We start from the raw sequence: 12946 nt of genomic DNA, 5'->3' as shown, positions 1-12946 counted from the left end.
TTGACATGAAGCAGAAGGACAGGCCCTGCTTGGACAGATCACCACCTATTTTTGTCCTACATTCCAGTATAAGCACTCAGTCCTTTCAAATGCTTGTTATCTCTAGAAACAACCACACTGTAAGTAATTGAGCATAAACTCTCCACACAGGCATACAGTTAAAGGGTTTTCCTGAGCAGCTTTGGTCCATACTATAAACAGTCTGCCTAACATCTGGGGAGAATAAAAGAGGGAAGAACAAGTAAGGAAAAATACAAGATGGCTAATATCCTGAAACTACTTACAGGTAGCACTTCATTCTTTGAATCCTTAAAAAAAGAGCCACCTTAACTCTGCAGTCCAAGATGCAAAAATAGGAGAGCCTAAGCTGAAAGAAGTCTATGACTGTTCTGGGAGTTAGCATTTCTGTGATACACCCTACCAAACATTGAGATCACAGGCAATTGGGGTGCAAAATCAAGGAAAGTGGTTCCAGAAATGCAGGCAACTCCTTGAAATGAGGGAAGATGGAGGACATGGAATATGAGTGTCCAAGAGTTTCCATGAACTCAGGCAGTGTGTGCCTGATGAAGTCCAAGCAGGATTTGAAACTCTTTTCAATGACTCACAGCAAACTCAGAATAAAGTGTTACTACAACCCTCTGATGATAATACAGACCACTCCCTGCAGATGTGAGATGGATACTGTTCAAGGTCTTCCTTACTGAATGAAGAAAGAGCTGTTAAAAGTTAGCAAAGAATTGTTCAAGGCTGGCCTTTGACAAAATGTAGTTGTGGTAGGACAGCGAGGAAACATTTTTGTCTTCTAAAGACTCACTTCTCAAAGGACTGATACAGAAAATCCCACATCTGACCATCATTCCAAATCTCCTGGGGGTTTTAGTTGGTAACATACATGGCATTAAAACCATTGAAAGCATTAACAGATGTATGCTACAGCTGTGAGGAACCTCTCCCCCAGCCTCACAGGGAGTGTTCTGCAGGAGGGTGAACAGTTAAGTTTTTCCACCAGGAGATGTTAGTTGGAAAGCAGACCATTTCCCACTCCAACTGGTTCATTAAGGATTCAAACAAAATGAGAAAAACTAGATCAGCAGAATTGGAAGAAAGTTGCCTGACTCCAAGGAACAGAAAATTTACTCAGACTATTCTGAAGTAATTACAGTTGTTTGCTACTGAAATGGCACTTTGGTCACAGATTTTGTGTTTCTGTCTTCCCCAAAATTAAGGAATACAGTGGTCCATCAAGATGAAGTCAAAAAGTAAGGAAGAGGGTAAGAGAAGCAGAGTACAACAGACCAGTGACAGAAGCAAAGTTAATGCAGCCATAAAAAGCAATTGTAGGTACTTCTTTATCATAAAAATGTTACTGTTGGTTCATTAAAAATGCTTTAAAAGTATCCATTGCAATAAAAGACACAGAAGAACAGAATACATAGAATTTCCTGAGTTATAAATGTGATGGAATTAAAAACTGGCAAGTTTTTTCATTTATTTTAAATCTACCCAAAAAAAATTAGGTAATGATATGCAACATGCACCACATTACCAAGTAATGAAAGAATGCACATACACTCATTTCTTAAGAATGCCAAGTCTAATTGCCATTTGCTCCCAAGACAAATAAAAACGTGCAATAAAAGCTTCAGGGATAACTGAAAAATGTAACTAATTACAATAGAAAGTCTGCCAGGTGATTACATTTTACTGATGTCAACTGACAAAAATTAAAAATACCCAGTGTTCTACACTGCTATTTCCAATGCAATATATATAGTGAGGTTTCCAAAACTTTCAATAGCTATTATTATGTGGCCAAAGGTGGGCAATCTGCTGCAAATTACAGCAATAATCTTCCCAAAGACAATATACCAAGTATTGTGCCAAGAGCAAAGCTATGGTCAGAAACACAAATAGGAATTTTAAATTAATAAAGAATATGACAAAAATGCGGCATGTACTTCAACATAAGAAATGCAGTGCTGGCCAGCATATCCCAATAACTGCTATTTCAGAATCTGAAGGGATTGAGGGACAGCAGCAGGCACATCTTCAGTTATGGAAAAACTCCCATGAAAAAACAGGTCCAACAGGACCAAGCAATCTCCTCTTGAGCCAAGGCAGGCAATACAAAGAGATGTTGCATTGTGTCACGTGAACATCCCAAAGGAGACAGAAGTTGCAAACAACTGATGCATATAAAAAGGAAAAGGCTCAGGTCTGCCAGATGAAGCAATCATGGTCATATCAGATTAGACTTTGCCATCACAGAAACTAAAAGACACACAGTGCAGATAAGATCTACAAAGGCAGAGTGTAGATTGAGATGGAAAACAGGACGGGAAATACCCAAGAAGAGGAAAAGAAATGGAATAAAATCTTTGAGGCTGGCACAAAAATCCAAGTGGAACTGTTTGGAAGGTTTCAAAAGCCATAGTATATTCAGCAAGAGAAATCAAGCAACAGATGATCCCAGTTCAAGAGAAGGGAATTTATATGACAGCAGATATAATCTCCCTTCTAGTCCATATGACAACTATATGTGTTGGATAAACACTGGAGGGGATACATTCTAGTTCCATATGGCACAGGAAAAACATACTCTGGGATTGGCCATGTGACTTCACTCAAAAAAACCATACTCTGTCTCTAGGAGGTTTTTTCCCCTAACTCATACCTTAATAATTTATTACAAGCCCAGCTCCCTGGTTTTGGACACTTACCACTGAGTATCATTTATACTATTGAAAAAAACAAAGGTAATTACTTAGTACAGAAATACTTACGAATAAAAAATGTTAAATCCTGTTAGGTTATAAGCAGCATCACTAAAGAAGTGTAGCAATGCATAGCCAGATGTAGTAACCACCTCAGGAACAGTTTCATTTCCACGCACTTCAGGGACTATCAGACCACTGGAAAAGAGAAGAAAAATGTTTTTAAGCAATCTTTGTATATTTAGGGGGAAAAAAAAGGAAACAGGGAGTTTGGTATTCTGCTGGTTAACTATATAAACAAGATTACTCATAAATATAATTTTTAAACTTTTTTTAATAAAAGGTATACAAGGTATATAAAACTTGTCCATGTATGTGCAAGGTAAGTCAGGGATTTTCAGGAAAGTGTCTGTGTGTAAGCATTAACATTCCATTCAATGCCAGCAGTAAGTATCCAAAAAATGGGTTTCTGCTATGATTATCTAACCAAAACTTTAACGTTTTGGAATGCATTCTAATACAAATTTACATACATGATACCATAATATTATGATAAGAAAGCACTCTAACAAACATATTAAAGCCTCTAATGTTACTTTTCCCCCCAATAACTGAAAATGTCCATACATGACTACATGGACAGTAATATTAGTAAATACACTCACCTAAATACAGCTATTAAAGGTGCATATATAGAATCTCCATCATATACATACATATGGTCCCAGCTACATTCTGTGGCAAAGTGATTAAATCTTAATCTTAGTATTGCATTTGGGCTGAAAAAAAAGAACATTGATGTAACACATTTACAAAATTATTGAGATCATAAGATCAAGAGGTCACAGTAGAATTGATCATGCCAATGTAACTCTGTTAAAACATTTTGAGTAGTAATTAAATATTTCAAAGTGTTAAATAACAAAAGCCAGGGCAAGCAAATATTTCCCTTTATCTTGGAAAATTTTAAAATAACATATTCAGTCCACAGCTAATAATCCCTAAAGTTAATGAGAAGTGTAACTTCACCAGATTTTATCAGTGTTCAGAACCACAAATTTAGAGCAATTAAAATATCTCATTTTAATACACTAAATTTACTTTACAATGTCAGGAGTATGAACTTTAAAGAATCCTTCAAGATAAAATCACCTACACATCCTCTTTCCAGTATTACACTAATTATTGAAAATAAAAATCTTAAAACACAAATCTAAAATTGAACCAGTATTAGTGCATGTGCCTGCCTCCTACCCTCTGCCAACATGTGGAAAATGTCACTAGTGACATTTTGGCTGAGGTCCAAATGGATCTGTAAACTTTTTGAAAGGGGAATTTTTACATATCACAGAATTACCAGACATACATACATACATATATATATGTGTGTGTGCGTGTATGTATTCCATGAAACATCATGATTATTTTCTTGGTAGTTCTCTCTCTGTAGACAGGCTTAAGTAAAATTTGTCAGTTTGGAAAACATGTGGGGTTTTGTGACAGATCCTTTGGAGAAAGCTCTTTGTTCATTTTTTAAGACTCAGTATCATACACATATGTGAATTCCTTGTGTGCTGACATTTGGTTGCCTTACTCCTCCCCAGACCGTGCAGCACATTGATTCCTCCAGCTCCCCACTCTGCCATCTCCTGAGAGCAGGAGGAATGGAGTGAGGAACAGCTTCAAAGCAGAGTTTGCCCGAGGGGCTGAGATGTGTTTCCACTTTAGTGCAGTGCAGTACAAATATTCCTGAGCAAAAAGAGAAGCCTAGCTAGGTCAGACAAATATTCAGTTATAGCTTGGTCTTCTAGATAATAAAATTTAAATTATTTTGCAAACACTCACAGCTTCATTGCTGTTTTGTTTAAATTACTGTCTGCATATAAGCAGACCAAAGTCAGATCAGACACATAATTTCTGAACTGCAGCAGTGGAGCAGATATCCAAGGTAATTGAGATTATAACAACATGGAAGTACAGAAGGAGTTCATTTTCTTCTAGAATTGTGAACTAGAGTCAGCAAAAACCTAACCCATATCCTGGGGGGGTGGAATCATCCTGAAATGTAACCAGTTTGTGCCATTAACACTTAGCCACACTAATTTATGTGTCTCATTATTTCTTCAGGCATGTCTGTGAGTTTCTGTGCTGCATAAACTGGAAAATTAGCAACAGGCATGAGGAACCTAAACTGTAGGCATAAAACTAATTCAAAACTAAGTACATGAGGAACTGTAGAATACAAAATACTTTATAGAAGCACTAACTTTTGAGGAACACATAACTGAATAAGCATTCTGTGCTTGAGGCCATTGCTGATTTATCACTGATATGAGTTAAATAAGTCAGGTAATGAGTTAAATAAAGGGATTCTGTAACTACTTTTGGAACTTATGCAAAGGTACTCAAACATGCAACAAATTTATCACGGGGTTTTGAGGGCCTGCAGCACCAGCCATATATCAATGTCAGCCTAATTTTTGCCAGCAATTTGAATGGAAATGGAATTTGGCCAACTCTAAGGAATCCTGAATCCTAATACCTTCTTTTTTAAATCCTACATAAAATTTAAACAAAACCAAAGCAAAGTAACAAAACACCAAACTGTTCATATTACACCCTCATGCAATCTCTATGTCAGGAGTTCTTTTGATCTCTAGAACATGAAACAGATAAAACCTCTTGTTCGTTACACAGAAAACCTTAAAAATAGAAGATGTGATTAAGTGTTTGTCTAGCTTGCTACACAAAAAAAACCTCAAAAATAGAGGATGTGGTTAAGTTCCTGTTTGATTTATTTAACTTACATAATTCTTTTTTTGCCTGCATAATCGCGTGGTAATCATAAGATCTTAAGTAAGTTTTATAAGAGAAAGGGCGAAGCTCTTCTACCAAATATGGAATCAGGTCAAAGGACACAACCGAGGAAGACTACCAAGACCTTCATCATCGACCACCAGGAGGTGAGAGAAGACCCCCTAGCAACAATCAACGCAAGCGCAGAGTACTTCAAAATGACACAGCAGTCCGGAAGCACTAAGAACTTAAAAAGGGGGACGTTGGGGATGAGGGTGCGGCAGTTGGTGGAGCGGAGACTCCCCTGCCGTCCAGCGCTGAAACTTTTGCTTATGCTGTATGCCTTGAATTAATAAATTCAAATTGGAAATTTCACTCCTCTTGAGTCTATTTATAACAAATTGGTGCCGTGACTCGGATGGGGGAGTGAATTGGAAAAGTTGTTCCAGAGAGGGGGGCGCCCCACCTAACCTAGTTAGGTGGCCCCTCTGGACGACCTCCACCTCCCCCACCGACGAACCTAAATTATACTCATAAGCAAAAGGGAGACACCGGTGAACCCCTTAATCCTCTGTGCACAGGGTCCGGACGAAGACGCAGGACGCGTAAGTATGGGATCCCGGAGTGCGGGGGCACTCCGGAAGAACGGGATCCGTCCGGTTGGGGTTGGGATCCCGGAGTGTGGAAGGCACTCCGGAAGAATGGGATCCCGGAGTGTGGCGATGTGATGTGTGAATGAGAGGAGGACTGGTAGCCAGATCTTCCAAGCGATTGCGGACCCTCCAGTAGTGCGGTTCCCGCAGACCCGCGAGGGCTCGGGCCACGAAAGAGGGGAAGTGAAAGATACGTGTGTGTAAGAAGGCACTCCGGAAGAATGAGACAGGGGAAGAGTAAGCCCCCTGCACAGGTTAAGCTCCCTCCATTTCAAGGGACAGCCCCCTGGGATACTTGCTTAGTAACTGGAAACACTTCCCAGGAACTGAAAGCAAAGACAGGGCTAAAATTATACACTATTGTGTAGAAGTTTGGGGCGTGAAGGAAATTTCTAAAAATGTATATTGGCCCATCTTCGGATCATCGGAAGATTGGGTAAGACAGACATTAAACATTTGGGTAAACTCTAAAGAACCTATCTCGCCAGAAGAAAGCGAGTATGCAAAAATCTGGGTGTTTAGACCAGAAGTATACATCTTTAAGCTAACTGAGGAAAATAAGGAACTGGATAAGAAAAAGGAGAAGAAGGGAAAAGGAGATGAAATTATAATAGTACCCCCTCCTTATGTCCCACCCCCACCTCCTCCAGTGCCAAATGCACCGGTGCCCCCACCTCAAAGTAATGATAGTGACTCTGACCAATCAGATTACCGGAGTCCAATCACTAGGAGTCGGACTAAAGAACAACAGACGGGGCTTTTTCCCTTAAGGGAAATGCCGATGGGGGTCTGCAGGCAGGAATAGGATTTATTTCAGTCCCCCTGAGTTCGACCGATGTTCAAGAATTTAAAAAAAAAAAAAAAAAAAAAAAAAAAGAAATGGGACATTTACTAGAAGATCCTTTAGGAGTAGCTGATAAGGTAGATCAATTTTTGAGTCCAAACATGTATACATGGGAAGAACTCCAGTCGATTTTAACAATTTTATTTTTGGCTGAAGAACGAAATATGATTAGGAGAGAGGGAATGCGTATCTGGGATGCGCAACACGCCCAGTGTCCCTCCGCGGATACTAAGTGGCCTCTGCAGAATCCGCAATGGGATCATCAAAACCCAGCCCATCGAACGCATATGCAGGATTTGAATAATCCAAGGAATTAGGGAATCAGTCCCAAGGGGCCAGAATATAGATAAAGCTTTCAACAATAGACAGAAAAAAAGATGAATCACCCACAGATTGATTAGAAAGGTTAAGACGGAACTTCCAGCTATACTCCAGTATGGATCCTAATGGACCAGCCGGAGAAGCTCTTTTAAAGGTACATTTTGTTTCAAAATCATGGGAAGATATAAAAAGGAAAATACAAAAGATTGAAGATTGGCAAGACCGAGGGCTGGATGAACTTTTAAGGGAAGCACAGAAAGTGTATGTTAGGAGAGAGGATGAGAGTTATCGGAAGCAAGTTAGGCTGATGGTGGCAGCAACGAGTGGGAATAGGGGGTATGAAAGACAAGAGAGGAAGTTTGGGGATCCCAGAAAGGGAGAGCCCAAAGAGACAGCAAGTCAGAGGATTTGTTTCTATTGTGAAAAAAGAGGGCATTTTAAAAAGGAATGTAGGGTTAGGATTAAAGATGAGAAGGAATTCCTGATGGATTAGAGGGGTCAGGGGCTCTATTTATTGGGGACCCGAAAAACACCTAAAGAGCCCTTGATAAAACTTAAGGTGGGTCCCCAACACCAGGAAATACCTTTCCTGGTAGACACTGGGGCCGAGAGATCAACTATTCAGTTTTTACCAAAAGGATGTAATTTGTCTAAAGAAGTTGCAACCGTCATTGGGGCAAAAGGGGAACCATTTGAAGTAAAAATTATTAAGGGTGTAGTAATAGAAACAGATTCAAAAATAGGGATAGGGGATTTTTGTTGGTTCCCGAATCAGAATATAATTTATTGGGTTGAGACATGATTATTGAACTAGGAATTAGGATTGATGTAGAAGAAAAAGAGCTTAGAATAAAACTTTGTCCTCTGCGAGTGGAGGACGAGGCAAAAATCAATCCCGAAGTATGGTACACTCCTGAGAGTGTTGGGCAGTTAAAAATCACTCCTTTTACGGTAACTATTAAGAATCCAGATGTCCCGATTAGAATAAGACAGCACCCTTTGTCTCTGGACGAAAAATTACTTTTAACAAGTACATTGAAGGTAATGTCTCCCCATAACATTAGGGGGGGGTGCTTCAGCAAAAAGCTGACAAATGGATATCTGATGCTCGACTTCTCAAATATGAAGGAATCCTAATAGAAGCCCCAAATTTAACAATTGAAACCACAGCCTTGCAAAACCCCGCTGAGTTCCTATATGGAGAATGAGGCGCAGAACCATTAGAGCATGATTGCATAATCACTATAGAGGAACAAGTAAAAATAAGACCTGATCTGAAAAAAAAAAAAAAAAAAAAAAAAAAAAAAAAAAAAAAAAAAAAATTAAACACAGGAGAAAAGTTATTCATAGATGGGTCCTCAAGGATTATAGAAGGGACGAGAACATCAGGGTATGCTATCATTAGGGGACCTGAGTTGCAAATACTAGAGTCAGGGCCACTAGATAGATCTTGGTCAGCCCAAGCGTGTGAACTATACTCCTTACTGCGTGCATTAAATTTTCTGGAAGGAAAAGAGGAAACTATCTTTACAGATTCCAAATATTGTTATAGAATAGTACATACATTTGGAAAAATATGGGAAGAAAGGGGGCTGGTCAATTCTCAAGGAAAAGATTTAGTTCATAGGAATCTTATTACGGAAGTTTTAAAAGCACTAAGGAAACCCCGAAGGTTGGCAGTAGTCCATCTAAAAGGGCACCAACGGGGATTAGATTTACAGAGTAGGGGAAATAATGCAGCGGATCGAGAAGCAAAGCGAGCAGCACTACGAATCCTGACCCTGAAGGGAGACAAAGACATCACTGATTTAAAGGGCCAAGACCAAATTATAAAATTTAGGGAAGAAGAAAAAGCTGCTAGAAATTGGAGCAACCGAAAATTCTGAAGGGAGGTGGTTTCTACCCGATGGAAGGGAAGTATTACCTAAAGTTATGGCCTATAGATTATTGGAAAAAGTTCATCAGAAGACCCATTGGGGATCACAAGGATTAGTAGATTATTTTGCCACCAAATACATGAGTATGGGGATCTGGGACATGGCTAAACAAGTAACTAGAGGTTGCCTTCTGTGCCTACAAACAAATAGGAAAAACCTAAGGAAGTTGCCAGAGGGAGGGCGACCTCTGGCAAAGAGACCTTTTTCGCATATTCAAGTAGATTTTACTGAACTCCCGAAGGTAGGAAGGATAAAATATCTATTAGTCCTGGTCTATTAGACCACCTTACTCACTTTGTAGAAGCATTCCCAACCCCGAGGGAAACTGCTAAGGTAGTAGCGAAAGTATTACTAGAAGAAATAATTCCTTGATATGGGGTCCCAGAAGTTATAGATTCAGATCGGGGACCACACTTTACATCTCAGATAACCCAGAACCTAGCCAAAGCTCTTGGAATAAAATGGGAACAACATACTCTGTGGCATCCTCAAAGTTCAGGACGAGTAGAAAGGATGAATGGAGAAATAAAGAAACAACTAACTAAGTTAGTAATGGAAGCAAAAATGTCCTGGGTAAAATGTGTCCCTTTAGCCCTATTAACTATACGGACCACACCTAGAATAGATATAGGGATATCTCCCTTTGAAATGCTGTATAGAATGCCATACAATCTTGAGGGACCTCAGGAGCACCCAGTTATTAATGATCAATGCATGAATAAATACTTAGCAGAATTGAACAAGTTTAAAAAGGCTTTATGAAAAAAAAAAAAAAAAAAAAAAAAAGGGATGCTTGCACAAAAACCCCCCCTTAGATTTTACCTTACACCAGGTGCAACCAGGGGATTGGGTGTTGGTCCGAAGCTGGAAAGAAAACCCCTTGATACCAAAGTGGGAAGGACCTTACCAAGTACTTATTACAACAGATGCAGCAGTCCAAACTGTTGAGAAAGGGTGGACTCACGCTAGTCGTATCAAGGGACCAGTGAAACCCCCAGACAACTGGAAGGTCTGCAGTGTCCCTGGAGAAACCACAATCAAATTACAGCGAACTTCATGATTTGGATAATAGTCTGGGTAGGGGACAATCAATATCTTCAAGACCTCTTAACAAGAAACGAGCGATCACTGGGATATTGTAAAAGATTAGAGGATGAACTGGGTAAGCCTTACTTTAAGTCTCCTCGCCTCAAATATAAAGGACAAACCTGGGGAGGGGAGTCAGCCAGATGTGAAGAAATAAGACTAAAATGCAATTATTTGGACTGTGATTGTTACCCATTTTTATGCTTTTCTTGTAAGCTGTGTCACGAACCGTGGTGGACTCATTGTCGGAGAGGACGGGTTCCTAGGGGCATTTGCGGCCCCTGTTATACTAATGAAAGGAGACTAACTTCTATGATCCTTAATTATAAAGTAGACTCGGGAGAAATAAAACTTGGGTCAGATCAGTGGTGGGAGACCTTCTCAAAGGGTATAAACCCCGAACGGTTCTGTTATCACTCAACGAACCGGCCCCCTTCATCCTCGACATTCTCGAAGTGGTGTGCAGGAGAAGTAGTCCCACCATACGGTGTGATATCCCACAAATAAAAGCCAGAAACTGGGCTGCTAGCCTAGAGAGAAGGTGGGGAAGAGACAATCATAATTATCCAGCTCCTGAAGAATACCCCTGCTGCCGAGAAGATGGTCACCCTCGAGGCTCGCAGCAACCGAGTCGTCGAGCGAGGCAGAGGGGTAATGGACCGTGGAGACAATCGGAAGTCTCGACCCCTCTGTGGGAAGTCCAGGAGATGCTGGCAGTCCTACCACAAGATTGGTGAGCCACCACTAAGGGGAGGGGAACGGGGAAAAGAAAGACAACAAAAACAAATTTTTAAGTCCTATTCCAACCATGTGGACCACCCGGTTTGGACAAAGCTAATACTGATGTGTGTAGTGATTAAGATATCCTATGCTCAGACCCATGAACCCTTTAAGTGGTCCCTAATTAGATGGGAAGATCAGAAAGTTCTAGAAACAAAAATTATACACTCAAAACCCCTTTTTATGAGGCAATAGGAATCACGGCAAAGGCTAAGAGAATAAATGACACCAACCCTGCGAGATGCCTGTGGAAGAAAGAGAATACTCAGAAAGGAATAACTTTAGCAAAAGTCACAGGGAAGGGGAGATGTATAGGACAAGTACCCCCAGAAAAACACCACCTGTGTGCTGAGTATGGGAAACTTAGAGATCCAGCAAAGCCAGCACAATGGCTACTCCCAGCAATGAACACAAAATGGGTTTGCAATACTTTAGGAGTTACTCCTTGTATAAATATAGAAAAATTTAACAGAACAAGTGAATTCTGTGTTCAAGTGTTAATCGTGCCCAGGATAACTTACCACTCACCTCACTACGTTTATGATCAATATCAGGGGCCAGAGCATCATTTAGTAAAAAGGGAAGTCTTCACCACTCTCACGGTAGCCATGTTATTGGGAGTCAGAGCAATTGGAACAGGAACAGGAGTAGCCTCATTAGTATAACAACATAAAGGGTTTCAAGAACTTAGACTATCTGTAGACGAAGATTTAAGGAGAATTGAAGAATCCATAAGAGATCTCACAGAATCCTTAGATTCCCTGGCAGAAGTAGCATTACAAAATAGGCGAGGACTAAACCTTCTATTATTACAGCAAGAAGGGCTATGCATGGCCTTACGAGAGGAATGTTGCTCATACGTCAACAAGAGTGGGGTCATCCAAGACTCAATGGCAAAACTTAGAGAAAGGTTAGAACAGAGGAAAAAAGAAAGAGAAGCTCAACAGAGCTGGTATGAAACTTGGTTCAATTACTCCCCCGGCTTATTATTTTGTTGTCAACTATTGCAGGACCAGTAATACTGTAATGTTGGGACTTATGTTTGGACTTTGCCTTTTTAATAAAATAGTGAATATTGTTAAAGGGAGGCTGGAAGCAGCTCACCTTATGGTGATATGCTCAGAATACAAAGCTTTGTGGGGAGCCGAAGGGGGAGAATACTTAGAACTAAGTCGATACGCATTGGCTAGGTTTGACGAACAAGAGGATAAAAGAGAAAGGGGGGATTGAAACAGATAAAACCTCTTGTTCGTTACACAGAAAACCTTAAAAATAGAAGATGTGATTAAGTGTTTGTCTAGCTTGCTACACAAAAAAAACCTCAAAAATAGAGGATGTGGTTAAGTTCCTGTTTGATTTATTTAACTTACATAATTCTTTTTTTGCCTGCATAATCGCGTGGTAATCATAAGATCTTAAGTAAGTTTTATAAGAGAAAGGGCGAAGCTCTTCTACCAAATATGGAATCAGGTCAAAGGACACAACCGAGGAAGACTACCAAGACCTTCATCATCGACCACCAGGAGGTGAGAGAAGACCCCCTAGCAACAATCAACGCAAGCGCAGAGTACTTCAAAATGACACAGCAGTCCGGAAGCACTAAGAACTTAAAAAGGGGGACGTTGGGGATGAGGGTGCGGCAGTTGGTGGAGCGGAGACTCCCCTGCCGTCCAGCGCTGAAACTTTTGCTTATGCTGTATGCCTTGAATTAATAAATTCAAATTGGAAATTTCACTCCTCTTGAGTCTATTTATAACAGAACACATAGTACCAAACTGTTTAGAAAATTTAGGCTATGAAAATAGATACTTA

At 40.1% G+C, this 12946-nt stretch overlaps 1 protein-coding gene and 1 long non-coding RNA gene across 5 annotated transcripts in view; one reads left to right on the top strand and one right to left on the bottom strand.

Annotated features, from left to right (window-relative positions):
- ATRNL1 (attractin like 1) overlaps positions 1-12946 on the bottom strand; it is a 438168-nt gene that overhangs the window by 386987 nt on the left and 38235 nt on the right. For all 4 annotated transcript variants that reach the window (XM_074545284.1, XM_074545285.1, XM_074545287.1 and 1 more), the window contains exons 3-4: positions 3383-3496; positions 2787-2915 (exon numbers count right to left, since the gene is read on the bottom strand). In XM_074545284.1, coding sequence (XP_074401385.1) covers positions 2787-2915; positions 3383-3496 — 243 coding nt within the window. The remainder of the gene's footprint in view (positions 1-2786; positions 2916-3382; positions 3497-12946) is intronic.
- On the top strand, positions 5384-12868 carry LOC141729707 (uncharacterized). Its single transcript, XR_012581148.1, has 2 exons — positions 5384-6118; positions 10195-12868. It is a non-coding gene; the product is annotated as an uncharacterized LOC141729707 (long non-coding RNA).

Source organism: Zonotrichia albicollis, chromosome 7 (genome assembly GCF_047830755.1).
Source record: "Zonotrichia albicollis isolate bZonAlb1 chromosome 7, bZonAlb1.hap1, whole genome shotgun sequence".
Classification (NCBI taxonomy): domain Eukaryota; kingdom Metazoa; phylum Chordata; class Aves; order Passeriformes; family Passerellidae; genus Zonotrichia; species Zonotrichia albicollis.
This window is presented reverse-complemented; position numbering and strand designations above follow the sequence as displayed.